We start from the raw sequence: 26,881 nt of genomic DNA on the forward strand, positions 1-26,881 counted from the left end.
TGTATACAAAGATAAGTTCCCTCTTCATTATTTAGCAACCTGTCAATCTAACTTCAGTTTCTCCCTTGTAAATTATTGTCACCTGTGTTGTCACTCCATGCTATACCAACTTTTATTTTAAATATACATACATATATTAAAAAAAAATTAAAAGTCACACTCTGAAGATCCTTTCCATTTTCCACTACAGAAAAATCCACTCATGCTTTCTGACAGCTGCTTCATTGCAGCTCAGTAATGGTTCTCCTCCACTTGGGAGACTCTACTAGGCATTTTGCAAACCCTGCAACAACTTCAGCATTGTGTGCTGCAGTGGTGTTGTTTGTGGTTAGGGGTTCTGTTTTGTTTTGTTTTTTAAAAAGCAATCTAGAAATCTGCCCACATACATGGTGCAACCTGAGGTGAAAGGCAACTGGACAGGTTTCCCTGTATCAGGCAGAAATTGGTAACTACCTCCTAAAGTGATCCATTATGAAACATCATGACTGCTTTGATGACACACTAGAGTATCAGATGAAGAGATGGAGTGATAGGACAAGGGGTAATGGCCTTAAGCTGAAGGAGGGTAGATTTAGATTAGGTATCAGGAAGAAATTTTTTCACTGCAAGGGTGGTGAAGCACTGGAACAGGTTGCCCAGAGAAGTTGTGGATGCCCCATCCCGGGAAGTGTTTAAGACCAGGTTGGATGAGGCTTTGGGCAACCTGGTCTAGTGGAGGGTGTCCCTGCCCATGGCAGGGGGATGGAACCCGATCATCTTTAAGGTCTCTTCCAACCTAAACCATTCTATGACTCTATGATTTTTAGCATGCCACTCCGTGACAATGGAGATTCCCCAGATGGGCTCCAGCCAGCATTTTACCCTCTAACATCATCTTACTCATTGTTTCCCACAACCCATTTTTACCCTCTTTCCACACTCTACAGTAAGCTTGTTCATTCACCCTGTAGATTCGAACCACTCTAACACATACTTCTTTACGATAAGGGCAAAGCTTTGTTTTCACTGACACTTGAATCTCAACTCATCTCATACTGATGCCTTCAGTTGTTAAATTGAGCTAGAAGAAATACGGAGATAAGTGTGGCTGAAACACAGCATTTTTGATAACATTCACCGTGTATTTTATATTGCTACATAAATTGAGACAGAAAAGTGATAACACAACACTGAAATATGCTTCAGCTTTCTCTAAGGGCTCCGATTCCTCAGCAACATTAACTTATACCGTGATAGATAATGAGGTTCAGATTCATAGGTGTCTGTTTCTCACCCACTACACAGAAGGGTGACCTACGCATGACGCAGCCCACTAAAGGCTACATTTTAAAGCCTAATGTTACAGCAAACTGAAACTGCTGATAGCTGACTCGACAATTCTGGACTGCCAATTGCAGTAATTCAAGAAGCACTTCCCAAGCAGGCAAATAGCAGGAAAGGAGTGAAAAGCCAGTATAATATGCTACCAGTGAATGCAGCGTCACTCAATCCTACCAGTAAGCCAGAAACAGTCATGTTTCACAAATACTATAAATTCCCCGTTTTACTATTCTATGGTGCAGTGCGAGCGGTAACAGAGCCAGGCAAGTCTACGGTTTGCTTCAGGTCAGTGCCCTTGCAGGGGGAAATTCCCTCCTAGTGTACTTTAGTAGATCAAATTACACATTGCTGAGACACAATCTGCAGCTCAAGGAATAATTTTGATAAAACCACACTGGGAACTGTCTCATATGGTATTCTGAGACCTCACTACTGTACACAGAAATAATTCTCAGCATACTGAAACAGTAAGCAAGTACTATGATCCTGAAAACATTTTCATAATGTAAAGTACTTATGCACAGGTTCAACGCTTACCTGTCAAGTCCTAGCAAAATCTCTGAGTTAGAAACAAAGGGAGTTTCTACTCTTTCCTCTTAAACAAAACCAGTGAAGTTCTGTGATATGTAACAATGAACTTAAATCTATTTAAATGGCTGAGAAATTGTTTTAAATCAGTTTATCAACTCAAGTAACAAGATATTAATCAATGTGACAATAGCAATGATCAAGGCAAATTAATTTTGAGAATGATTACAAATGCACGAGTGATTAATTGAAAAGTGTACAAAAAAGTACCATTACTACTTATGAAATTAAATACTGTGTGATGCTGGAAGCAACATACAAAAAGACATCTTATTATACCACTAATAAAAAAATACTTCAATGAATTATTTGTGTTGCAGGGAAAAACCCCTCAGATGAACCAGCACTGCATGTTACTCAAGATTCACTGATGCAAACATGTTTTTAAGGAAAAAAACTACCTTCCCTCTATTACTGTCAATCAAGTTCAACAAACCCAATACGACATCCTACCTATCTTTTTTCTCTTAAGAAAAACTTATATAGCTTTTCATCTTGCATCCCTGCACATTTAATTTATTGTTAATTTTAATAGAAACTAGTAGAGGAAGAAGTGTTTTACACTGCTAGATAGGTATTAACTGCACAATAAATGCAAGATACTGTATTAAGAGATATTATGTTCTTATAATATTCTACCATTGACATGCAAAGCAAAACAAGGGATGTCTTTTTTATCATAGGTTACCATAACTTGAAAAAAGTGTTATCTCTCATTAATGTGAAAGTGAAGAGTGAAGCTTTAAAAAACATTACCTTGATTCATACTCTAGATATACGCCACTCAGCATTGTGCTATACAGTCATCTCACAGCACGTGAAATCCAAGTTGCAAGATGTTCAGAAGTTTTTGAAAGGTTAATTTACTGTAAAAAGTGTAATTTTTATCATCAAGTAGTACTAAGGCAAAACAGTGTAAGACAACATTCAGAGTTGCAGTTCTTTACTAAGGAAGTGTCAACAGTCCTGATGACTGGAGTTCTCTGCACATCCATGGGAACACCACAATGCACAATACCTTCAACTTGCCTTGACTAATATTGCCATTTTTAAGGTAGAAAACATTAAATATGTCCACTATCAAGCATCACATCCTTTAAGCAGACACATTTTGTTTTGCCTGCACACGCTGTAGTAACTAAACTTGGAGCTCTCTAACAACAGTACCAAAAATTGAAAATGTAGACAGAGATCTAAAACTTCGCTCTTCAGATACGGTTAAGATCCAACAGAATATAACCTCTCTAACAAGAATCACAGTTTGTAAGACTTGTTGGTCTTTCAGAAAAATCACACTAACTTAAAGACATTCCTTTTCTCTAGTTAATAAAACAAAATAAAATTTCAAAACATCACCTGTTAATCAAGCAGACACTATCAGTACATCATCTGAAAATAAGCAACCCAGGAACAATGAATTAATTCCAAAACCAGATGAACAGGCAGAAGGTCAAAGGATTTTAGAAATCTTTGTCCCTAGAAAACACTAAAGTCTGATAGAAAGACTATCCCTCTGTAAACTTTATGAAGATAAAAATTGGGAATAATTTTGGAAACCTTAATAATACATGGAAAAACAAGGACAAAATCAGAAAAAAAAAGAAATCACGTAAAGACTGGGAGTCTAGTTAGTTATGTTCTGTGGTCCCAAGTTCCCTTCCAAAAGCATTGCTTGAAGAGTCAGAAAGAGCACATTTCTTCATAAATAAGGTCTCAGAATTGCGTGATTGTTGTTGCAGATATCACAGAGGTATTGCACAATGTAGCTGCTATCCTTTCACATGCACAACCTTCCATTACAACCATTCTGACCCCAGGGGTGGCTGCTGGTTCTCCAGATTCCTCAAATTCCACCATTCCTTAGGCTAAAACTGATTCTTCCACTTACCATGCAATATTTGGTTAGTAAATACCTACATTCTGAGTACTTACTAAAACACTGCTCCTTCTCTTGTTTGGCATTTACATGACAAATTCTTAAAAGGAAAAACCAAAAAGCATTGCTTTTACACAAAGTACTACAAAACAATCTAAGTCCTGATTACCAAAGCCATTTTCAACATGACATTTGATAATGATATGACCTATTCCGCAGAAATTTTGAAAATTAGAAATTACAAAAATAGCTACATGAAAAAACCCCCCATCTCCATCATTTCTTTCAGCTCTAGCAACAGATTGTTTTAGTAACAGCAATCTGTTTGACAAATGAAAAGAAGAAATTACCAGGCATCAGAAGGTATTAAGAGTCACAAGGTAGTGAGTCACTATATAACAAGCCAAGCAAACTGACCAAGGATCTGTTGGAGTCTGTGTTTCTTGAATTCCTACAGGTGAAACATTCAGAGAAGCTACTAGTGGAACAGAACAGCTCCTCAGGTCTGCCTATACCACAAGAAACAAATTGCAAAGCCTGTGGACCTACAGAGAAACACGGACTAAATCGTCATCTCCAGGGATAACCGCCTTGTTTGTGGTTTTATCTTGCACCATTATATTGTTCATCCATCCTTATTATCAGAAAACCCTTCCTAAATAAAGAGTCTGGAAAGAATTTGCCTAGAAATTTTGTGCAATGTCCATTACTGGAGGTTTATAAGAACAAGTCAGATAAATATTTGTGAAGTGATCTAGGTACAGCCAATCCATCGCATAGAAGACTGAAGTCAGTGACCTTTCAGGATAACTCTCACCCCTATTTTTTTCTCTCCAGGTCACTGAATTTTGACTGTTACTAAACTCAGTTTCTGGGTTGGTAAACCCTTAAACTCCACGTTTTTCTCTAGTGACAGTACAGTAGTAAATCAAAGATATTCAAAGTAGACAAAAGTATTAAAATTGTTTCTGACATAACAATACATTGACTGTCAACTCTTTCTCTGCAAGTGCTCTTCAAATAAACTGCACTTTTTAAATTTAGTTTTCTTGCAAGCAAGCACATAGTAGCTGATTTTTTTATTTTCAGACTCAGCTAACTTAACGTGAACATTTGCTACGATGATCAGCACTGTTCTTCAAACTCATCTTAACTTGATTAGTGATGAAATTTTTCCACATAAAGAGGTTTGGTACATTTTACTATTAGTAACAGTAAGAAATTCTAGCAAGGGGTGAATCAAAATACATCCTTTATGCTTAACTGCCATTTTTCACTTGGTGGAGAGGTAAAGGAATTTATTTACTATAGTCTTTCCACTTACAATTCTCCTGAGTTGACAGCAAGTATTTACTTTTCATACAGAAATCCTCCCACCACCTGAGCATGGTGTGTTCTGGACATCAGCCCACTTCGGTTTAAAGTGTTTTTCTTGGGTGTGACTGGGATAGAAGTATCAAAGCACCTGTGCAAGTACCAAGTGTACCACAGAAGTAGTTTCAACCTCAAAATTTGAATTTTATTATTGGAAAGCTTTGTGTAGAATGGTATACAGCATAACAGGGAAAGTTGTATTTTCTCAATTGTTTTTAAATTTCTGAATTGTTTTTCTTAAGTCACAAAACCATCCAAGTTAGAGTGCCAGACTTGGCTGAATTGGTCTTTGCAGCCTGGTTCTTCTCCCTTCGAGTCTCACTCAAAAGTATAGCCATAGTTTCAGCAAATTCTCTCACGAATGGTTTGTTTTTGGTTTTTTTAGGTAAACTACATTATACAACACAACCTTAGAAACAGATTCATACTTTTGAAATAATTTACAGATAAAACCCCTTTTTTGCTTGTCTCCTCAGTAGTTCCTCTCATCTTCAAGACTATTTACACGAAGCAGATAATATTCTTTCCAAAAATCAGCAAGGCTACTGTCTGTCTTCACATAGTTTATTTACTAACGAAAAGTGACCAAATTCATGAGGTATGAAAGCTGAGCAGCTACAAAAGACATAGCTACTTTACACTGCCTGAAATTTTGAAACATTTCTCATATTCTAGTAAGCTCTATATGCTTATTTTATATAAAGGAAACAAAGTCTTTAATGTATGTTCTTATTTAAGGGAAAGCATCAACACACTCTTAAACGAGATGTAGTAGATTTAATTTATGAATAGTGTTTTAAAGTAGATACCCTTTACAATAAGGAAAGGCATATATCTACCAAAGGTTCATTTTAAAGGAATTTGAAAATAAAAACTATTTAATAGAATAAATAATAATGTATTACATTTAATGTACACAAAAATATCAATGAAATCAGGAAGGTGCCATTTTGATTACCTGACAAGAGCGAAACTGGTTGACTAGAAGTGTACATCTCTGGGGGTCTTTTCTTCCATCCAAACTGTCCAGTTCAGCTGCTACTTGATTTAGTTCCTCATCAGCATAGTAGAACTGAGCAAGGAGCTGCGGGTCTGTTCTCTGCATTCAAGACAGAGACATATACAATATTACATTATTATTGCAAATAAAAAACCCACTTCAGCTAATTATATTTATTGCGATTTTTTTTTTTAAAAAAATTAAGCTATATAAGTAGTGTAGCAGCACAGAAAATAATGATCTTGAGACATTTACAAATTTTTTCTACCTTGAAGAAAAAAATCTCTACTGTAACAAATGGGGTATTACTCAGCTACCGTTATCTCCAAAACCATCCCGGCATTCTCACTACTTGTGGCATAATTATCTGGTGGAGCAAACAACTTGAGTCACAAGTTTTGTTTATTAAACAAAAGAACACTTCAGTTCTAGGCAAAACAAGACAAAGTTTCCTTCCAAGTTAAAACCAAACAAAATCCCCAAAATCTACCAAGCAATGCGACAGTCTATCAAGCACTGTAGTAACCCCTGTAACAAGATGCACAGTGCTATCTGGTCAGAACCCTCCCTTTGAGGATTAGAAAAATCAAGTCACAGAAGGGAAAAAGTACTGAATCTACTAGATACATTACCAGGGCCAAACAGATGTAAAAAAAAAAAAAATCACAAAGCAAACAACATGAGTAAGCAAGGCATTACAGAGAGAAAGCTACACTACAAGTCTTCCAAGTGGCAACAGAATTATCACAATGGATTTTTTGGCCATATTAAAACTAAACAGCAGTTATAATTGAAAGAAGAAGAATGGAATTCATAATCAAAAAATATTGAGAAATATTAATAAAAAATTAAGTTTGCCCCATGAAAAGGGATTTTTTTTTTTAACATTAGCAACTGGAAATTCTGATCCATATGAAAGCTTTCATCAAAATATTGGAAAAATAACAGAAATCAGGGAGGGGTGTGAGAGAGAAGGTAAGAACTTTGACTGTTAAAAGAGAGTGGAGATACAAGTAGGAGGAGAGAGGGAGTAGCTTTTTGTACGTGCAAGTAACGTGGTGAAAGATTCATGGGCTCAGAAAAGCACAACCTCTTACCATTCTAAAGTAGTAGTCAGTAAAACATACACAAGGTTTGTGGGAGATGTGTATAAAAATGAACATAGTTGGTTTTAATCACAGTGTAAGAAACATTAAGGCTATACTAAGTGTAGACTGGGAATTAGAATTAGTTGTCACTAGATGAAAGAAAAAATGCCTGATACTACAGCAAACAGCTGCTAAGTATCTCAAGTTGATTCTTAATGCACTGAAGAATGAAGCAATACCAAAATACTTTTAGAAGGACGAGGTTACATATACAACCAGTGAAAACAAAGACTAAGATGCATGGAAGCAATCTAAAGAGACTCAAATATTGGAGGACAAAAATTAACATCGGGAAGAACTTCCAAGTAAAGAAAACCATTATTTAAAAAGAAAACATTGTTTTTATAAACTAAAAAAAAAAAAAAATAGCAAAAGCATAGAAATTACTAAGAAGCACCACATTTGAAATGACAGCTAATGAAGATGCACAAGATAAGTACATCAGAGCAAAACATGTACCAACAGAAACAAGTGTAATACAGTGAAGAAATTAGTCAACAGCAAAACAGAAGATAACATCACTTGAAAAGACAACATCACCAAATGCAACAAATGGCAAAAGACAAAAACACTGAGGGTATAAGAAAGTATATGTTGCCAACCACAATATTTTCTATCTGAAACAAAACACGTCCACTGTTGTAAAAGGATAAAATACCAAAGTTCTTAAGGGATGGGCATATGGATGCAGTGGGATCAGAAATGCTGCTACTAAGCAAACCATGGGTTTAAAGCACTAACAGAGGTGATGAAGGCATATTGGGGAGCTGAATCTCGTGCTTCACATACACCCAGTCCTGCAGCACGCATCCACGAACTGCTTGCTATCATGCAAAAAGATCAGTGGGAAACCTCTGCCAACAGGTTCAGAAAGTGGTGAAAGCACAATAAATGCCCATCAGGAACACTTGGCGGGGGGGAAGTGCAGTTATTTTTGCTTCGTACTTCCAAAAAGTCATTCAACAGAGAGTACCACAACATATTGTTCAATTCCCTATTTTAGTCTCCACAAGATTCACAACCTGCAGAAAAATCCTTTTAGGCCTTCACAGTACAACATTAAAACCTGCACAGCTGTACAGCCCCTGAAAAGGAAGAACAGAGTATTAATACCTTTTGAAGAGAACAGTATACATTCTCCACACTTGACAGAATCAGAGAGTTAACTACTACAAGTATTTTTATTGCTGTAAGACTTACGGAAAAAGATATAGTCGTATAAATGATGCTAAATGTGTCCTCAGCATTACATGCTGAATTGGTTCTCAGCAATTTAATGAGACTACAATAGCCCTCCCTGAAAACAGAGGCACCAACTCCAGCTCCTACATACCTTATTTGAGCATTACTATAACGAATTTAAGGCTAACTAGCATTGCCGTGAGCCATCACACTGCCCAGCGGCTTTCTACATCACCAGGTCACACCATTCAAATTCTGAGGCAAGCCAGAAATGAGATATCTTTTCAATTGGTTGAAATGTAGTAATGAAACTGTTAGGGCTTTTTTCTTCTTTAAACAGCCACTTTGTAGAAAGTAGAGAGCCTTTCCAATCATAAGCTTCTTCCTCTTAATCCTTTCAATATTGTCTTTTATTCAGCAGTACCCTAAGTGTAAGCTGTCAAAAATTTACAGTCTTAAATAATGTCTTCGCTATAGCCTTGATATAAAGATGCCCAGGGAGAAGGAAAAAGCTTGCAATATACAGCCAGGGAAACAAACAAAATTCAAAATTAACAATAATGAGAAGGAGAGCCTATAATGTATCCACTAAATTTTAGTTCTAAGTTTCTGCATTTACAAAATAAGGCTTAGTAAAGTATTTCTTTCAGCACTTCCCCCCATCCAATTATTTTTATTATTTCCAATTCTTACATTTTCCTTCAGCACTTATCTACCTTCATTAAAACTTTGTCTAGAAAGTTGTCCACCAAAGATGCAGGAGTTCACATATGGAATTGTGGCAAAGTGTGACTGCTGATTTATAAGCATCTAAATTGCACTGCAGAAGCAAAATATGGCCATTTATTAAGACTGGTCTCAAGCAAAATAAGTAAGGCTGAGATATTTAGCTCCCACATGGCTGATTTTTCAAATTGGAGGAACAAAAGTTTTAATTGAGTTCTCTCGACTGTGTTATGTTTAGTACAGATTAGTAGCGTGATCTTTGATTAACTGTGTCAATCATATGTGGTCCCTGGCAAGCCAATCCTGCATGAAACTAACTCTCTTAGCAGGGGGCCATTTAAAGCAAATAACCACAACTTTCTAAATTACATTCATTCCAATTGGTAGCAGAAAATAAAAGACAGCATCACGCTCTATACCAGATTTTACTTTCAGTTTATGTAAAATATGGTTCAAATAATTTTATCTGAATTCCTTATTCTTCTTTGGCAGAATAAGAGTTACTAATTCCTATCCTCACCTGCTCAAATTAATAGAAAGACTTCATTTGAAAGCACCTAACAGATAACCTACCACTTATCCTGGTAGCTTGTTTCAGGAATTAATCACACTTTCCCTCAAATTACTGCATCTAATCTCTTGTTTTGATTTGCTGGACTTCAATTTCTAGACACTGCTCTTGCTTTGCCTTTTTCCACTAAAGCATCGCGTGCTTATGTTACTTCACCTATTTCTGCATCCAGAGTGCAGCAGCACATTGTGCCACATCACCGCTGTAGGTTGCACATATGTTTTGAGGATTTTTTTTTTATTATTATTGGGAGGATGGAGGGGGGGGATTTTGTTTCTTTGGTTTGGGGAGGGGGTTTGTGTGTGTGGTAGTATTGTTTTTATTTTAAATCTGTTAACATCCCAACACCCTCCTGGGTGTGAGCTATCCAGGTAGGAGTCTCATTCTATACACCCTGCAGTCCTCCTGTCTAACATTTCTTTACATTCCACATCTAACATTCAAAAGGATTCAGCCCACCAAATAGTCCAGGTTATTCTCTGCAGCTATATTGCCAGCACATAATTTACCATACCACAGAGCACATTCTCCACAGATTTGAAATCATGAGTTCATACGTGGGTCATGACTTATTATCCCAATTTGTATGACATGCATGTACTGACTGAAGTGATAGTCAAAAGACAGGAATCAGCACAACATCAGTTACTTTTTTTTTTAAAAAACATTTAGCCATGTCATGTAATACCACATCATTCATCTTTTTTATGAAAGATCACTCACAGAATAGTTCTTTTAATGATTTTTACTTTACATTAGGTACCACTCATTAGGTCAGAGATCAAAATCAGAAAACAACTGCCTGCCATCCACAAGGTCAGTTTAAAACTGTCCACATGAAAAAGCTGTATTAACTATTGAAATGGTTACACTCGATTTTTGCCCGTAAAGTCCTGCCAATGAATAGCGACCAGGATTAGAGTAGTTCAGGTTGTTGCATAATGAATTCACATTTGACTTTTCAAACAGGATTTATATGGACTATAAGAGACTGTCAAAAGGAAAGCATCTTAAATTAAGAGCCCTGTTAGCTATAGGTTATTAGAGAAATGACAGGTCTAAGATTACTTATTGCATGTTATCAGATGAAAAGATGCTATTCTCACATCTTGTAAACATGCTGGCCTATCAAAACCAGCAGCTGTCACTAAAAGTGTCAACTAACTGGGAAAGAAAGAAATTCTAGCACAGACTTCTCAACACACGACAGAAGCAAACCGCTAGACCGAAAATTGATACTACAAGCGAGAAGCCAGGATGCAGAGAGATCAATCTCAAACCATTCAGTAATTCTGGAATTTAAGAATTGCCTTTAAAAAAAACAGATTTCCAGAAATAAACAAGGGGAGGATTTTCTCCTTTTGAAACAAAATTTCAAGTGACTTTTGCATGATTTTTAACAGCAGCTTTCAAGTATCAATACTGCTGCTTTTTCAACTAACACAAAATATGCATCATCTTATAATCATAAATGACAGCAGCCCATAATTTGAACACTAAAGGGAACGTTTCCTGCAGGTTTCTGTGATCCTTTGTAGGGAAGTAAAGATATTGTTCAGGCTTTTTCTTCCACTGACATTGCAATAGGAACGGAGCCCCCACCACCACCACCACACAGACGTCATCGTCCCAGATCAGCCAAAGAATAGACTGAAGCAAGGGAACCGTGCAGATGAGCAAGATCCCAGCTAGTGATAATTATCTTCTGATGCCTGTCAGTTATCCTCTGGAAAATAATATTCATAATTTTTGAATTGCTTATCTGAAGGCTCAGAACAACAGCTAAACCCCAACCCTGCTTAAAATAAAATCCATAGACCTGAGATGAAAGGCTCCACATCTCCCTTATTCATTGGCACTCTTTCAGCACTAAGCATTTACGTCTCTCCCACACGCTCAGAAACCCTGACCCTACAGAAAGAAACTACAGAAAACCATTAGTTATATGCATTTTTGTCAGTGGTAAATCCAGATTGTTTTTTGACAAGGGAACAAACTAAATTTACATCCATGGGGGTAACTTTTCAAGTAGTACTTGGAAATGGTAAAAGGTGTAATTTTTTTTTACACAAGTACATATATTATTACGCTCTGCAGCAACTGCATCCACAAACAAATTGCAGGACAATATTGGGCATTAGTTTATGTGCAATAGTTTCAATTGCTGCAGGTGCCCCATGACACTACTTTTCCTTAGCCAGGAAGGTTAACAAATATCAACTGCCCGCTCAACAATTTCTATTCTGATACAAGCGATGCTACAACTCTAATGGCCAAAGTGAAAAGTTTCAGAGAAAGGCCGTAGCATTCACATCAGTGGACCTGTCTTTCATTTATGTAGCTTCTTTGATTCCCTGTTTTGGAAGGGAAGAGGTGGTATAATCGTCTCTATTACTGAGGACCCAGTTGTTCTCAGGCTAAATCTGTTGACTGCTGTATTTTCGGGGAAAGGAAAGCAGTGCATCGTCACATGCCCAAAGAGGATCAACCTCAAACGTTCCATTCCCTGAAATAAACGCTGCCGTTATCAGACAGTGCCAAATACAAACAATCACTGCATAGCACAGAAATTGGAAAAGGGACTTCACAAGTGAAAGCACGTTCCCTTTGAGGTGGGAATTTGGAAAAGCTAAAAGCTAAGAACTTGCTCCTACTGTGCAGTGTACAGAAAATACCAGCTAACATTTTGGGAAACAACTCATGTATGAGATGACCACATGCTCTGTGCACCACAAAGCAGAATTAGGTCCTAAGCATTTTAAATATAGCCAGGGATGAGGCAATGTATTTTTAAAGCTTATTACTGATGTTGCATGCAACTGGTTTTAAGCTAATTAGACTTAAATAAGACTTACATAACCATCATCAGAAGGAAAAAAAAGTGTTTTACTGAAAACTAATAGGATTTAGGTGCAAAGTCTCAAGTTTATTCATTGCCAGCGCGAAAAATAACAGACTTACAGCGACAGGAACTTATCCAATTGAAAACTAACTACACCAGTCACATTTGCACTAGTAAGCTTAACTAGCAGATGACTAGTTCAAGGTATTTCTTCAGAAAAGGATACCAGCAAGTTCTTACATCAGTTCATTTTTCACCTTCCATGTAAGCAAATGTACTAACATCCTTCCTTTGGACAGGTCCTTTGAATTTTTCATTGATTTCCAAATGCTAATAAATAACAATAAGAAACAATCATTTTCTAACAGGCAGGTGAGCCAAAATTTCTGATAAAGTCAAATGTTATACTTTTTTCATAGCAAAAATATTTCTTCACATTAAATGAAAGAGGAGCTCTGCTACTCCAAGCGCACAGTTGTTTTGGGGGCTTTTTTGTTTGGTTTTCGTTGTTTGGGGGTTTTTTAATCTACTGACTACCTGAAGTGCTATCTGTTAAGGAAAAAAGGGAAAAAAATCCCTCAACATACATATTTTGTAGAATGTAATGAAGTCTTAAACTGGTGTTGCACATGCATAAAAAGAAAAAGGACTGCAAGATGAATACAATGATTGGTAATGGGTCATGAGGATTTATTAAAAAAACAAGCAATGTGAGAAAAGCTACAGCCTGGTAAAAGCTTTGACAGCTGCTCTGTGTTTATCTACAGAATATCATTGCACAAGCGAGAAAGGTGAACAGGTTGTTAACACAATAAAATGCTGGCAGCACCTTAAGCAAAAAAAAATTTTAAAAAATCAGTGAAATAATGATTTACTGGACAACAAAAATCAGGTGGATGAGTTTTTGCAATACTAGCACACTCTCCTCAAACACATTTAAGTGCTTTGTTTCCTCTATGGAATGGTATAATAGCAACCCCTCAAAAAAGAAAATCTGATGGTGGTTACACTAAACTGGAGTAGCAAATATTTGAGACTGCCACGCAGTCAGCTTTCACTCATGATGGATTAAGTCACCACACAGAGTTTCTATTTTTAGGTGTTCATAATACTAATCTACAAAAGCATGTGCTCAAATCCATATTTTCTGGGGGAAGTACATAAGCATATGCTGAACACGTTACTGAAGCTTTTGGACATGTACTCCACTGAACAGGAGTGCCCTGTGGCTGAACTGCAGCTTCAATTGCTAGGAAAGAAGGTAAGACTCCAGGAAGAGAAAAGGGGTTTGCCATGGGGAAGCCAACACGCTAAGCCGGCGTGAGAAGTGACGGAGCAGCCAATTCTTCGCTGTGAAGAGTGGGTAACCCATGTTACCTCTGCGCCCAGGCTATGGCAGGCTATTTTTAACTAGCAAGAAATTAATCTCCTCCAAATTGAGTCTGTTTTGCCCATGGTGGTAATTGGTGAGCGATCTCTCGGTCTTTATCTTTTTCATCAATATTTTCTCCCCAGCCTATTGAGAAGGGGAGCGAGAGCACAGCTGGGTTGGCACCCAGCAGCCAGCCAAGGTCAACCCACCCCGCTGAACTTGTAAAACACTTACCAAAAGCCTCCTCCTGCACCTCATCTCCCTGAGTTTGACCTTAAGATAACATAAACACAAATAAAATGTTACTTTGTTACATCTTTTACGATGCATCTAAGTATTTATAAAAATTCCTAAACATCAAGGCAAACAATGATCTCTTCTTGGGCACGTCCTCAATGTTAATGTGTCTCTTAGTTTGCTATGTCCTTTTTTCCTTTCAGGATCAGACTATTCTAAAAAACCAAAACAAAATAAACCCCCAAAACAAAACAATTAAAAAGACAAACCAAAAAACACCACAACAAAAACCCAAACAAAACCACCACTTTGTGCAGTTGAAGGATTGCATTGCAGCTTCTTTTCAGCTCTATCATGTTTTAGCATGCGCTTATACTAATAGGATTTTTTTTTTTCTCCTCCAGGTCCGTAGTTCCAGTATTTTGCTCATGCTTAGCAGACCTGGTAGAATGCCAATTTTGCCTCGCTGTTCAGTACCAACCTGTTTTGAACAGTCTGCTATATACGGCATTTTATTTCTGGATCATGAAATAAATGTCTTAGTTAATCAGGGCATAGACAAAACTCTAACAAGAGGGAAACCTGACCCAGCAATGAGTTCAGGCCTGCTGATGATAAAAGAGTTACTCCATAGTCTCTCTCAGGTAGTAACAGGCATAGCACATTCCTTAGGTTTCTTCATCTTGAAAGCGCATTTTTATTTTTCTCTGCCTCAGCAAACTTGCTTATGATGAGTCTGAGGTGTTCTGTATCATATTTTAATAAAAGCACAATCATCTGTGTGAAGTTGCTCATATATAACCTCATTTGCCTTGTAGGAGGTTTTCAATAAGCTCAGGTTGAACACCTCGCCAGATGTTCAGGATTTAACTACCTTGGCATCATATCACTAGCACAATCAATCATTGCAACAAAAAGATTTCATCAGAACTTTGTTCCGAAATGCATTTGTTCAAGCCCAGTGATGAAAGAAACCGCTCTTACGGCCCTCAGCACAGAAACTTTTCCCAGCTTCTGCCTTCTGACAATAACTTCAAATGAATGTCTGCGTAAGTAAATCCTTTGATCTTATTTCTACTATTTCAGCTAAATCATATAAACAAGTAGCTTTCTGAGTGCCATCATCAGTCAAACTGGGGTTTCTATTCTGTTTTCCAGACAACAGCAAGCCTGAGTTGATGTTTGTCCTGGGCTCACCACAGCACCAATCTGTGGAGATTCATCCACATCTAGTAACGAATGCACTCAAGTCCTTCAGCTGGAGCATTTAACACCATCCCTCTCTGCAGAAAGTCCTCACCTCCTCCTATGCAGGGACCTATCTAAAGTTTTAGGGAACTTTCAGGAACTTCATTGCTTTTAAGGACTTGATACTGAGACTAGTACCCCTTTTCCAAGCATCCTTGAACATGAATAGTGGCTTTTAAAATTAACAGAAGATGGGCAAGGAGAGAGAGAGGAGAAAGGCACCAGACTGACCAACAGCAGGACTGCATAGGACTTTAAACCATGCTAAAAACTTTTGAAACAGTCCGTCAAGTAGATAAAAGCATGTATTTGCTGGAAGACAGTAAACTAACTGGAGAAAGGCTCACCTGCGTCCCTGCTCCCACCCCCTGCTGAATTGAATCTTTTTGCTCAATTAAGCATTCCTGGGTCTTTTCAGACAATATCCTCAAGGTCTGTCCTTGGTCTCCTAGTCACGCAGAAAATCTCTTCTCCTGGGAAACAAATGGGTTTGTACAGCTATTCCTGTTTTCTGTGCTAGCTCAGCATACAGTTTTAGTTTGACCATTTCTCCTCATCAGCACGCACGTTAGATAAGCTGTATCAGTTGTCAGCTATTCCCCCTGCCCCTCCAAACTGGTTCCTTTTACATCAAGACATAGAAAGCACAAAAAATAAACAGAAGTAAAAAAATTAATACTTTTCTGCTATTTTCTTAAAATGGACAGTTCTATATGCATTTATTGAGAGGGAAAATTGAAAAACAAAACAACAAAAAACCTGTAGTCACTACATATTAGTGATTCATACAAGGATTTAAAAATCACATATTGTCTCTTCTGGCAAGATCAAGTTTCTCAGACCTCTTTAGATAAATATAAAAAACCAATGCAACCATGGTACTACCTATTTAATGAAAAGATGCTTCTTCTCCTATGTTCCCAAAAAACAGCTTTCAGAAAAGCTATGATACATATAGCCTATTGCCTATTACTCTTCACTGATCAGCAATATCACTTTCACATTATAACCATACAAGTTCAGGTTTTCCCCAAACACATTCTGCAAACTTCTGGTTGTCAAGTATTTTTTCTAGTATGCTGAATGACAAAAGAGGGAAAGGAATTGCAGAACTGCCATTAAAAACAATAAAATACATTACCAGTAATGCTTATTGTAACATTTAAAATGTTTTGGCAAGAATATGATTCAAACTAGTTTTCCTTTGTTATATTGGATAGCGGCATCAAAAAACAGACACCAAAAAAAAGAGAAATCTGATCTTTGAAAAATGAAGCATGCTTATGCAATGCAAAAATATCAATTCATACATGTACAATTCACTTTAATTTCAATGTAGACACCTACTGCAGGTGTTTATCAGGAGACAACAGTAACCTTTATGTTCCACCACAGCTGAACTTCCTTCTCTACCACCACTGCTCTACACCCCAGTTAGACTACAGAAATGAACAATAACTAGGGACTATATCAAAATCAGAGGCAGACTCATGACTTTTTTCCCATGTAATGGGGCAAAGAATTCCAGCACTTCCAAAACCTTAGGGAAGAACACCTGCTGGAGTAGCTATAGCTTACATTTCAATGGCATAACAGGTTAAAAAGTTCAATTGGTTTTACTATGAATATTGCATTTCAACAGAAGGTTCAGTTTACATGCAGTCCTGGATCAAAGTTATGCATTGCTTTTCAACTGAAACAGCAAATATTTTTCTCTGAAGAAAATAATTGACATAAAAATCAAAGTGTCAGAAAAATTTTCTGACATTTCTGAAATCAAAGTTCTTAATTATTCCCCATAATTTCAAGACTACTCTGCAAATAGATGGCAATAGCCACATCCAGCCTGACTTACGCAGCTGTCCGGCCTACAGTCACACGATCATATTACTTGCCTAAAACATGGGAATTTGCTCCAAAACAGGCAAAAATGACAGTTGTCATTTCCCATTCCTCAGTTTTTCCCTGCTCAAGCCTTTCTGTTTTGTGTAACAAATGTGAAGTGGAGGTCAGAACTTGGAAGTACTTTCCCATCACGGTCTTTGCTTGAACCAGACAAGTTTCCCTCCAGCCCAATCAATACTGTGTTGTTCCACTCTCAGGTTCAAAGCTGAGAGCTGTAGAAAGACCCCTCTAGGTTTGCCACGGGCATGGTGGTACAATTTCCTTCTGAAGGTGAGAGACATCTGTTCAAACCTACTGAACTAAAAATCTTTTTTGCCCTTACTTGCTGCCTTTGAGACAAGCTTCCTTACATCTGAATTTAGCTCTATGTACCTGAAAGCCTTTGCAGTTTTGCTCCCTCCAGCAGTGGTTACTGTTACACCGGACCTGAGCCACAGCTCTGCTTTAATTTTCAATACCCAGTATGTATGAAGTGGGCAAGCCTGCAGACTGCAAATGCCTGCAGAACTTCAGGGACTACCAATGAAGATCTAAAAAAAAAATCTCAAGGCATTATTAAACATACCCACACACACACGCACTTTTAAAACATATGACCCAAGCAACTGCAGAAAAAAACCATAAGAGAACCATATTTTGAACTTCTGTGGTGATTTGCAAACACAATCAAAGCAATTAATTAAAAAGTCTTACAGTAAAATGCTTTAGGCTATTCCTCCAAGCAGTTAGCTTATCTAGTCAGGCAACAGTTTCCTGATGTACTGAATATTTTACGACTTCTAAAGCTACATTGCTTTTCCTTATCGAAATATAGGTGAAATAAAGCATTCCCTTTCAAAGAAAATGTTTTGGAGACTGATAGGGATTTTTTAAACTGCAAATATACCTGTCAATATAACATAACTCAGATTTTTTTTCCTTGATATAATTTTTATATTATTTGTAATTATCAACAATATACATAGAAAATCATTACAAGTTAGGTTAAAATAGAATATATCCAGTTAAAGACTCTGTTCAGGAAAACACATTAACTTCAGAGGATGATGTTATCGCATCCCAAAATTGTGCTGTGAACACAAACACCATTCAAAATCATGACTAACATCCATAATTATAGTATGTGTTCAGAAACAATTTTTATTCATTTACTTTTTTGTTGATTTATTTGAGAGAAAAAGGAAGTCCAGAATTTATCAACTGGAGATGACAGGCAGAAGAATATAGCCTGGAATTGATTAAGTTTGGGGATATGCATATATTTTGGAGGAGTATCAAAGATTATTTATATTCAACAAAATGCAATTATGTTTTTGAAATGGACTGAAAAGATAGCAATGTAAATCAAGCTGGCATTATACTTCTACTCTCCAAGCAGCTACTGCTCGATTGTTCATGTTACTACCTACAACAGTCTAAGGACTGGTCAGGTTCCAGTACAACCTAAGACAAAGGAAGAGGCATTAATACAGGTATGTGGGCGTATAATTGCAGGAAGATGTAAGAGTACCCACTGATTACAACACGAGATGATGCATTTTGAGGATACACATTTATATATTTATTCCATATATAGCAAAATAATCTATCAGAAAATTATGGCAAAAATTAATTTCCAGGAGGTATATGAATGCAGATCATTTCAGGAAGAACCAGTTTGAGACAGGCAGTTTCTGCATTTAAATTACACAAAATCCACATGTGAAATACAGTAGTCATTGTTTAACACGTCACTGAATGCTTAAGTACTGCAACAAGGAAGGCAATGATAAAATCTGAAGTACAGGATACAAAAAAGCACAAACGAAAGCACCCAGGCTGAGACAGAAGTTAAACCCAGTACTAATGTTAAGAACAGGACAAATATAGGAAAAATGTAACTGAAAAGATGGATTTATAAGCCCAATAAACCTCACTTCTTTGAAAAGCATCTTCAGATTCCATAGTAAACCCTGCCCTTCTCCTTACTAGTAACTTCTGAGCATCAAATCCCAAAGCTAACTTCTAAAGCTATGATGAATACAGGCCTCCTAACAAGATAAATCCTGGAGTAAATGAAGCAACTTGAATTATGAAAATTACATTAACAGCTCTTGTATATATATAATTGTCTTCGTAAAAGACAACTGCGAGACAGCTATGCAAGTTATTTTATTCCATAAAGGAAAAACTACATTACCTGTGAAGTGAGATTTGCCAAATTACCAGAAGAGCCATTACAAACATCTGCATTTCCCAGGAAATAATTTCATTAGACAAAACATGAAAAACCAGGAGATGGCTAGAGTTCCTAATTGATTATATATGTTTCTCACCACAAAGCTGCTAGCACTTGTGAAGAGCAGATGTGTACCTAAAGAGCCTTATACCCCAAATTTCTACAAAGGAGCCTAACAAGGCCAAGGCCTGCCACCCCAGCATTACCAGGGTGCCATTCACTCCCCCCTCTCATGTAGTACATACATGGCTCCGTGTTTCTGCCCCAGCTGGCCCAACTCAGCCCAGTATTCCAGGTGGCCCCACAGAGCCTTATTACTCCCAACAGAGAGCAAATGGAAAAAACTCTTATACATTTAATTTCTGTTTGGACATATTGCTACATAAAAATTTGTTGTACAGCACTTACAGCAAGATACATTGCATGAGAAAAAAAATTAAAAAGAAAATCATAATTCCTTTTTTCTTCATTCTGCCCAGGCCCACACTGATTCAATATTTTTAACCATGTATCATCCTTTGCAACAGATGGGAAAACTCTCCCAGGGTTACGCACTGCAGCAATGAATTGTAGCAGAAGACAACATGACTCTCATACATTTCACTTCACATGCCAAGCAATTTTCTAACTTGCAATGGATGATGCTACAATAAAGCCTGGCCTTAATGTACCTCACCACACGCATCACTCAATACAAGAGACTGCACTTTGGTATAAGACATTGCCCTTACCAAACCAACTCAACGTTGACAGCTTCCAAAAAACCACTAGAGCCAGAATACAGTTATCAAAAACTTACTGCTTAACAGTAACACTATAGCAAAACAGTGGAAACTATACATAGGAAGGCTTTCACTCATTCTCTGGAAGACGCCAAAGCCTCTCTCAGGCTGCTAGAAGCCAGATGCAACTAGACGCCATGCAGCTGAATTTGTTTTGGCAAACTGGTCTTCTTCACTGAACCATCTCTCTCCACACATATGAAGCACATCTGCCTGCATTGTACCTCCAAACTCTTTCTACAGCACTCTTCCATTTTCCAAACTTCTTCACCCTGCCAATACAAAGCACATTACTCCTCAAAGAGCCAAGGCATTCGTGTTGTAAAGGATTTGACAAAGTAAAATACAGAGAGACACTCCAGCGAGTACTTTTAGCTGGAGGTAAGTTGGTTCCTGAAAAACAGTACTTACTTTGAGAGCAACAGTTCATGAAGAGCAATGTGCCAACTGAGGATGGGACCTAGAACATCAGATTAATTTCAGAGGGAATAAGATACACTAGACACTTTACAATTAATTACTTAATGTCAAACAAGTATTTTCTCTGTGTCAATTTTTAAAATCAGGCTCAAACCCAGAAGTGTAGTCAAGGTTAATGTTCTGTATTCACAGTAATCTAGCCACGTTTAGGATATTCACTCCAAAACCTGCTATTATCCCCAAGGCTGTTTTGTTACTGGCATGCTTAGCCTGGAGAGAAATAAGTTACATTTACCTGAAGAAAAAGTAAAGGAATAAAACCATAATAAGACACAGTATGTATTCACTGTATCTGATCATGAACAATGTTTTTATGCATAAAGAATTTTCATATTAAGGATAACCCCCTCCTTGCCAGCTCACAGCTGGGGGATGGAAATCCTACAGCAAACACACACACACACACAAAGTTCAAGTCTCTTATCATATCAGGATCCTCTTCAATAAAGACTTTAAGAGTCTAGTATCATGGCAAGACCTCAGCTACAAGAGGTTGTCTTAGACCCTGTCAGCATTTTAGCTGGATGAAACACAATAGTAGGCAATTTAAAAAACCCCAAACCAAAAAGCAGTATAGTTCTCTTCATTTTCCATCACATCATACTACGTATGATTTTATCAAGCTTTGTATTATTCTCTCCAGTTATCTCAAAATTACTAAAAAGGCTCAATAGAAACAAGCAAGCAAACAAGATATGAATTGACTCTCAAGGGAGACACAACCCTAACTAGACATAGCAGCTTGCACAATCCCATAAAATACAATCAGAAAGTTACATACTCAAAAAAGTGGCCTTCCACCAAGTACATGTCTTGTACAGGAACTGATAAATAAGAGGTTCACTGGGAGAGATACATCCTAAGTGTCAGAGCACCACTGACATACAGAGATTAGCCAGCAGTGTACTGTTAAAATTTGAGTATCTACACTTCAGTTGCGTAATGAACATGGGGTGCCCCTTTCCCTTAAGCCAAAACAAAGTCTGGATTCAGTGCTCTACAAAGCTCTTGCTTCTCAATCACAGGTTATCACAAATTTACCATCCCAGTCACTAATATTCTTTTATATACTTTGAAGAGATATGCATATACATGCTTGGTAGTGAGAAATTGAATCTTTCTGGGTCTCCTAAGCTGGTAGTTTATTGCTTCATATTCCCACTTGACTTAGTGACTCCAAGCAGAGGTTTCTAGACTCTTATATCCAGCCTAACCAGAAACACCACCTAGACTGGGATAACGCGCTCTGAGGATTTTCTCCCCATTCATAAAATCAGCGCAGTTCCTAACTGGGAAGAGAGTCAAAAGTAGCAGTTTTTCCAGACTATTTCTTAGGTTTCTCTGTCAGCTTGTGCCAAGAAAAAAATCTCACTTAGGCATCAACAGCCCCAGCACCCCAGGAAGAGAGAGGAAAAAGCATAACGCCAAGCAGTCCAAAGGAAAAACAAAGTTTGGTACAGTCATATCACACCATGTTCCCCTGAGAACTGAGCATTACAGATCTGCTCTAGTTTTAAAGTGTCATATCCAAAGACTCTACCCCTCTGCAAAAGAAAGGCTGCCCAGCCACACATGAGACCATGGACGCCAAGTAAAAGGACCAGTTGCGCAAGGGCAAAATATAGCTAGAAGCCAACATACACAAATATAGCCTTCAAAACTTTTCAGTTCTGTGCAGTGGATGGCTTAGCTATGCCAAAATACTGCTGAAATGCAAGATGTGTTTATTCATGGAAGCTCTTGCCATTTGATTCCTCCATTCATCCTCCGGGACCAGGGTGCTGAGGCAGCCCCCTGCTGACATGTCTCAAGGGGAAAAGTTGACATCATACCTGATATGGCTCCAAACTACACAAGGATTAGCAGCCTTGGCTTATCCCCAAACAAGCTTACACAGGAAACAGGTAAGAAGTAAAGAACCAAGATTAATTTCAAGAAAAATTATTAGTCACTTCCTAGAGAAATGTACGTGCTGCTTTTGTTGGCCAGTGCCATAAACTTGCCCTGAGAACTTTGAACCAAATATAAGATGTCCATGAACTGAGATCAAACCAATCAAGATTAAAACACTGGCAGGACGGTGATACAGAGAGAAATTGGCAGAATAAGACAGAAGGATCTCCTGGAAACTGCATCTATTACTGGGGTAAGCTAAGAATTACCTATTTTTTTTTTTCCTACAACTGATGGCAAAACCTTGGATTAAAACTCCATTCTGCTTGTAATATAGCTTCATTGAATATACTAAACAAATTCCGAAAAAACTAATCCTTACTTGTATGTTGGCAATACCTCATTCAAGACAATACCAATGTTCTCACATCAAGCTAAAAAAACCCAACAGGTCATGATTATTACTATGGATTCATCAAGAAACCAGCAGTTAGAACATATGTTGCTTTGATCATCAGAAAGTCAGAAAAGTGAAAAGGACACTTCCCATCAAGGAGAGAAAAATAATCTAGTCAGTGGACTTTAATTATTTCTACTAAGTGCAAGTAGGTTTAGTGGTAACATATTGCAGGCTGCATTCATTTGAGTGTATACACCAATGGATTTATTTTTCTTAATGCCTTGAAATGACCAAGTCTCCTGGGCATAGTGGCAAAAGTTATGGTGCAGCAAATTCAGAGGACTGAGAAGGAAGGAGAAATGCATGGACTCTGTTTAACAGGGAAGAAAGTTTTCACATACCATCAGCTTTATTCTTTTGGTGGTCCAAAAATTTTTTCCTTAAAACCAAAATTCTAGTAGAGTCTCATCAGAATGTACATGGTCATAAAAAGCAGAAGTATTTTAACATAAATTTCTAATACAATAGCTTCAAAATAGTTTTAGAGAACCAGATGACCTTCTAATCCTACACAGTTCATATCAGCACCAACAGAAGTTCAAATACCGGTATTAGGGCATCTAGACATTTCTGAGAATCTTGACATCTGGTTTCTATAACCATGAAGAGCTGTTACAGTTATTTTGGCTTAGTTTAAAAACAAACTACTCAACCACTGCAGCACACTGGAAAAAATATGTTTGAAGTTGGTTTACACGTAAGAACATACTATAATGTAGAATTATACATAGGGTTCCCCAGTGACTGTTTGCTTCACAGAGGAAAGGTTAAACTGCTTAGAGAAACTTTTTGTAAGATACTATTTATTGTTCGCCATTGCCATTCAAACATCATACTACCCTGCTAAGATAAATATGAACTTGTTTGGTCCTACACAGGCGAAATTTTGCACTGAGTAATAATAAACTACAAAGAACGTTCCCAAAAAATGCTAATTACCTTCCACATCCAGCATTCCAGAGCACAGTACAATACTTCTGTCTAATAGCTGCATTCCTGTTCTTTAAGCATTCTGCAGCATATGGATGAACAGCCAGGCTGAAGGCAGACTTTGACAGATTTAGAGATTTATATACAAAGGGAAAAAAAAAAATCTTTTCTGGTTGCCATTGGAAAAGTTCACATAAAGCACCAAACTGACAGATTGAGCTAGTTGCTGATAACGAACTGATAAAACAGAATGCATCGTCTTACAAAGTTGAAATAAAACTTCTTCTTAACTCTTTGTTTACCTTATTTATCTCACATACAGAAAACAATTATTTTGTAACATCCACTTTTTCAGTGGCATCTTGAGAAAGTGACAAGAGTCACCGGCAATAAAAACAATTCTCTCAATACATTTAAGGTGTATTATTAAGGTGTAAATATTCTGGAAACACGTACATACCAGAAATGCTGAGGGGACAACATGCGCAACAGTGGCAGCTGACATGCCAACAAATTCTTAATAGCTAAGAAGTGGTTATTCATGGGTTTTATGTCATTCCTCATACTTCCTATCTTCCATCTTTTGGTTATTAGCAAACAAAACTAATTTCATTTCAGCTTGGCAATAATCTAAGTAATTAAGAGTTTTCAAAAAACTGCTGTGTCCCTTTCTACAGTTTAATAATCAACCTTAATATAATATTTATATTACCATAGTTCTCAACAGGCTTCATTATGATCTGGTTATGCTGCAGTGTTCCCCAATCATCCTGAGAAACCATCTCTAGCCTCAAGACTTCAACTTCACAGCAACCTTTAAAGAAAAGACCAGAACCCCCCCCCAAACCAAAGGCAAGCAGCAGACTGGCTGGGTAGACCTGTACGGGGCGTTAGCCCCACACAGCTTTTCCTCCCTTCCCTTTCTGTAATACTGGCTGAAGTCCTTGTTTACTTGCTCAGCTGTTCAGTTTTGCTCTTACTCATCTCCTTTTCAGAAATACTTTTTTTCCTGCATGACATATAAATCTAAGGTGTAGGAGCATATTTTGAGACCTAATAAGAGCTTTTGTTTTCAGAAGCTGGCTTCTGCTTGTGTGTGTAGTCTTCGAAACGATTTGTTGCAGAGCAACAAGTAATACTTGGATTTGACTTTAACGTCAAGTGGCTACAGGCATGTTATTCTTTCAACATGCAACAGCAAAGCAGAACAAGCCAAAAAAGACAGCCTAGAGTTAATCACCTCTGTTTCTTCTCAAACTTGTCCAGAAAACAAACAAAAAAATATAACATTGTATTCCTGTTGCATTCAGCACATGCTTGATGTCAGGTTCATAGGTTCAATGTACAAGACAACAGTACAACGACGGAATCCAGCTCACACAGCAAGAGGAGAAAAAATTCACTGCTAACAGGCTCTCTCTACACAATCAGTAAGAACTCTGCCAACATATTCAGCATCTTCTTACAGGTTCACTCAAACCTGTATGGTGACAGAATTTTTAAAGCATTGTAAATGAGAACTCAAGCGTGTTCCCATTCCAAATGCTATGGACAAGCCTTGGTCCCATAAGGAACAGTGACCTGAGGACAGAACAAGGGTCTATCTAGCCCAGGGTCCCATTTTCACTTCTGGATCATAGCAGATACCCAAAGACTACAAGGATAGCTGGAATTTGGCAAGCATTACCTGTAGTTAAGCAACTTTCTGAACTAGAATGATGCTAGGACTTCACTTATTCCATTTGTCCAGTTGCTTCCCAAAAATACTGTAAACACCAGGCATCTCCAGCATCCTGGGACAAGGTGCTCCACAGGTCAGTCACGTGCTGAAGAAGAATGGTGAACCTTTTCTTTGTTCTGACCCTGCTTCATACAGTGGCCCCTTTTTGTACTATGAGAAAAAATGTGAATCTCTTCCCTGCTCACCACAGTACTAAGCATCTATTACATCGCTTCTCTGTGTTTTGTCTCAAATCTTAGAGCCAGTAAGAAGCTAAACAGATTAGCCTCACCTAGGTGTTCACAGTAGGTTTGCCTGTTACCATACAGGATCTACAAGAAGGGACATTTCAAACTGAAACAATGAGCACCAGATGGGATGGGAGGAAGGTATAAAGAAGCAATGCTTGCTCAGGAAGGTGCATCTTCCTGTGACTAATGATAGCCAAGAATGCTCTCTGGCACGCTCAGGATGTCAGCAAGCATCCTTGAGCCTCAAGGTTTCCTCCAGAAGTTTGTCACAAATATTCTGTAAACACGTACATACTAGAAATGCTGAGGGGACAACATGCACAACACAGTGGCAGTTGGCCCTCTCCAGCAAATAATGAAGAAAATTAAGAAAAGAATGTATCTTTTAACAACCAATCTTTACTAATGACCTCTGCTAAGAGGACACTGAAAGGATGCTGTTGCATATTGTTTCCATCAGAGGCAGACGTAAATATAAATAACTTTACAATATACACTGACACTTTCCATTTTTACTTGCAGACTAAAAACTGGAAAAACCCCCAAGAAATGAAGACAACAAACTACAGCATACAAAGCATAGAACCCATTAAGATTTTTTTATCTACGTTAAGAACAACTTCATGACTCAAAGGACCATCACATACATCAACTCTGAGTTAAGTCAAAGGCACACGATGCACAAACCTTGTTTAATCCAGGACAAGTCCAAGGGCCTTAGCAGAGAAATGATGCTCATTGAGCCTAACTCCACTGGA

The 26,881-nt window shown here is 37.7% G+C and overlaps 1 protein-coding gene across 9 annotated transcripts in view; it reads right to left on the reverse strand.

Annotated features, from left to right (window-relative positions):
* ZFYVE28 (zinc finger FYVE-type containing 28) overlaps positions 1–26,881 on the reverse strand; it is a 157,115-nt gene that overhangs the window by 76,804 nt on the left and 53,430 nt on the right. For 8 of the 9 annotated variants that reach the window (XM_054824999.1, XM_054824998.1, XM_054824997.1 and 5 more), the window contains exon 2: positions 6,117–6,257. The exons of the other annotated variant lie outside the window; for it this stretch is intronic. In XM_054824999.1, coding sequence (XP_054680974.1) covers positions 6,117–6,257 — 141 coding nt within the window. The remainder of the gene's footprint in view (positions 1–6,116; positions 6,258–26,881) is intronic. 9 annotated transcript variants of the gene reach the window in all.

The sequence above is a fragment of the Grus americana genome, chromosome 4 (assembly GCF_028858705.1).
Source record: "Grus americana isolate bGruAme1 chromosome 4, bGruAme1.mat, whole genome shotgun sequence".
NCBI lineage: Eukaryota > Metazoa > Chordata > Aves > Gruiformes > Gruidae > Grus > Grus americana.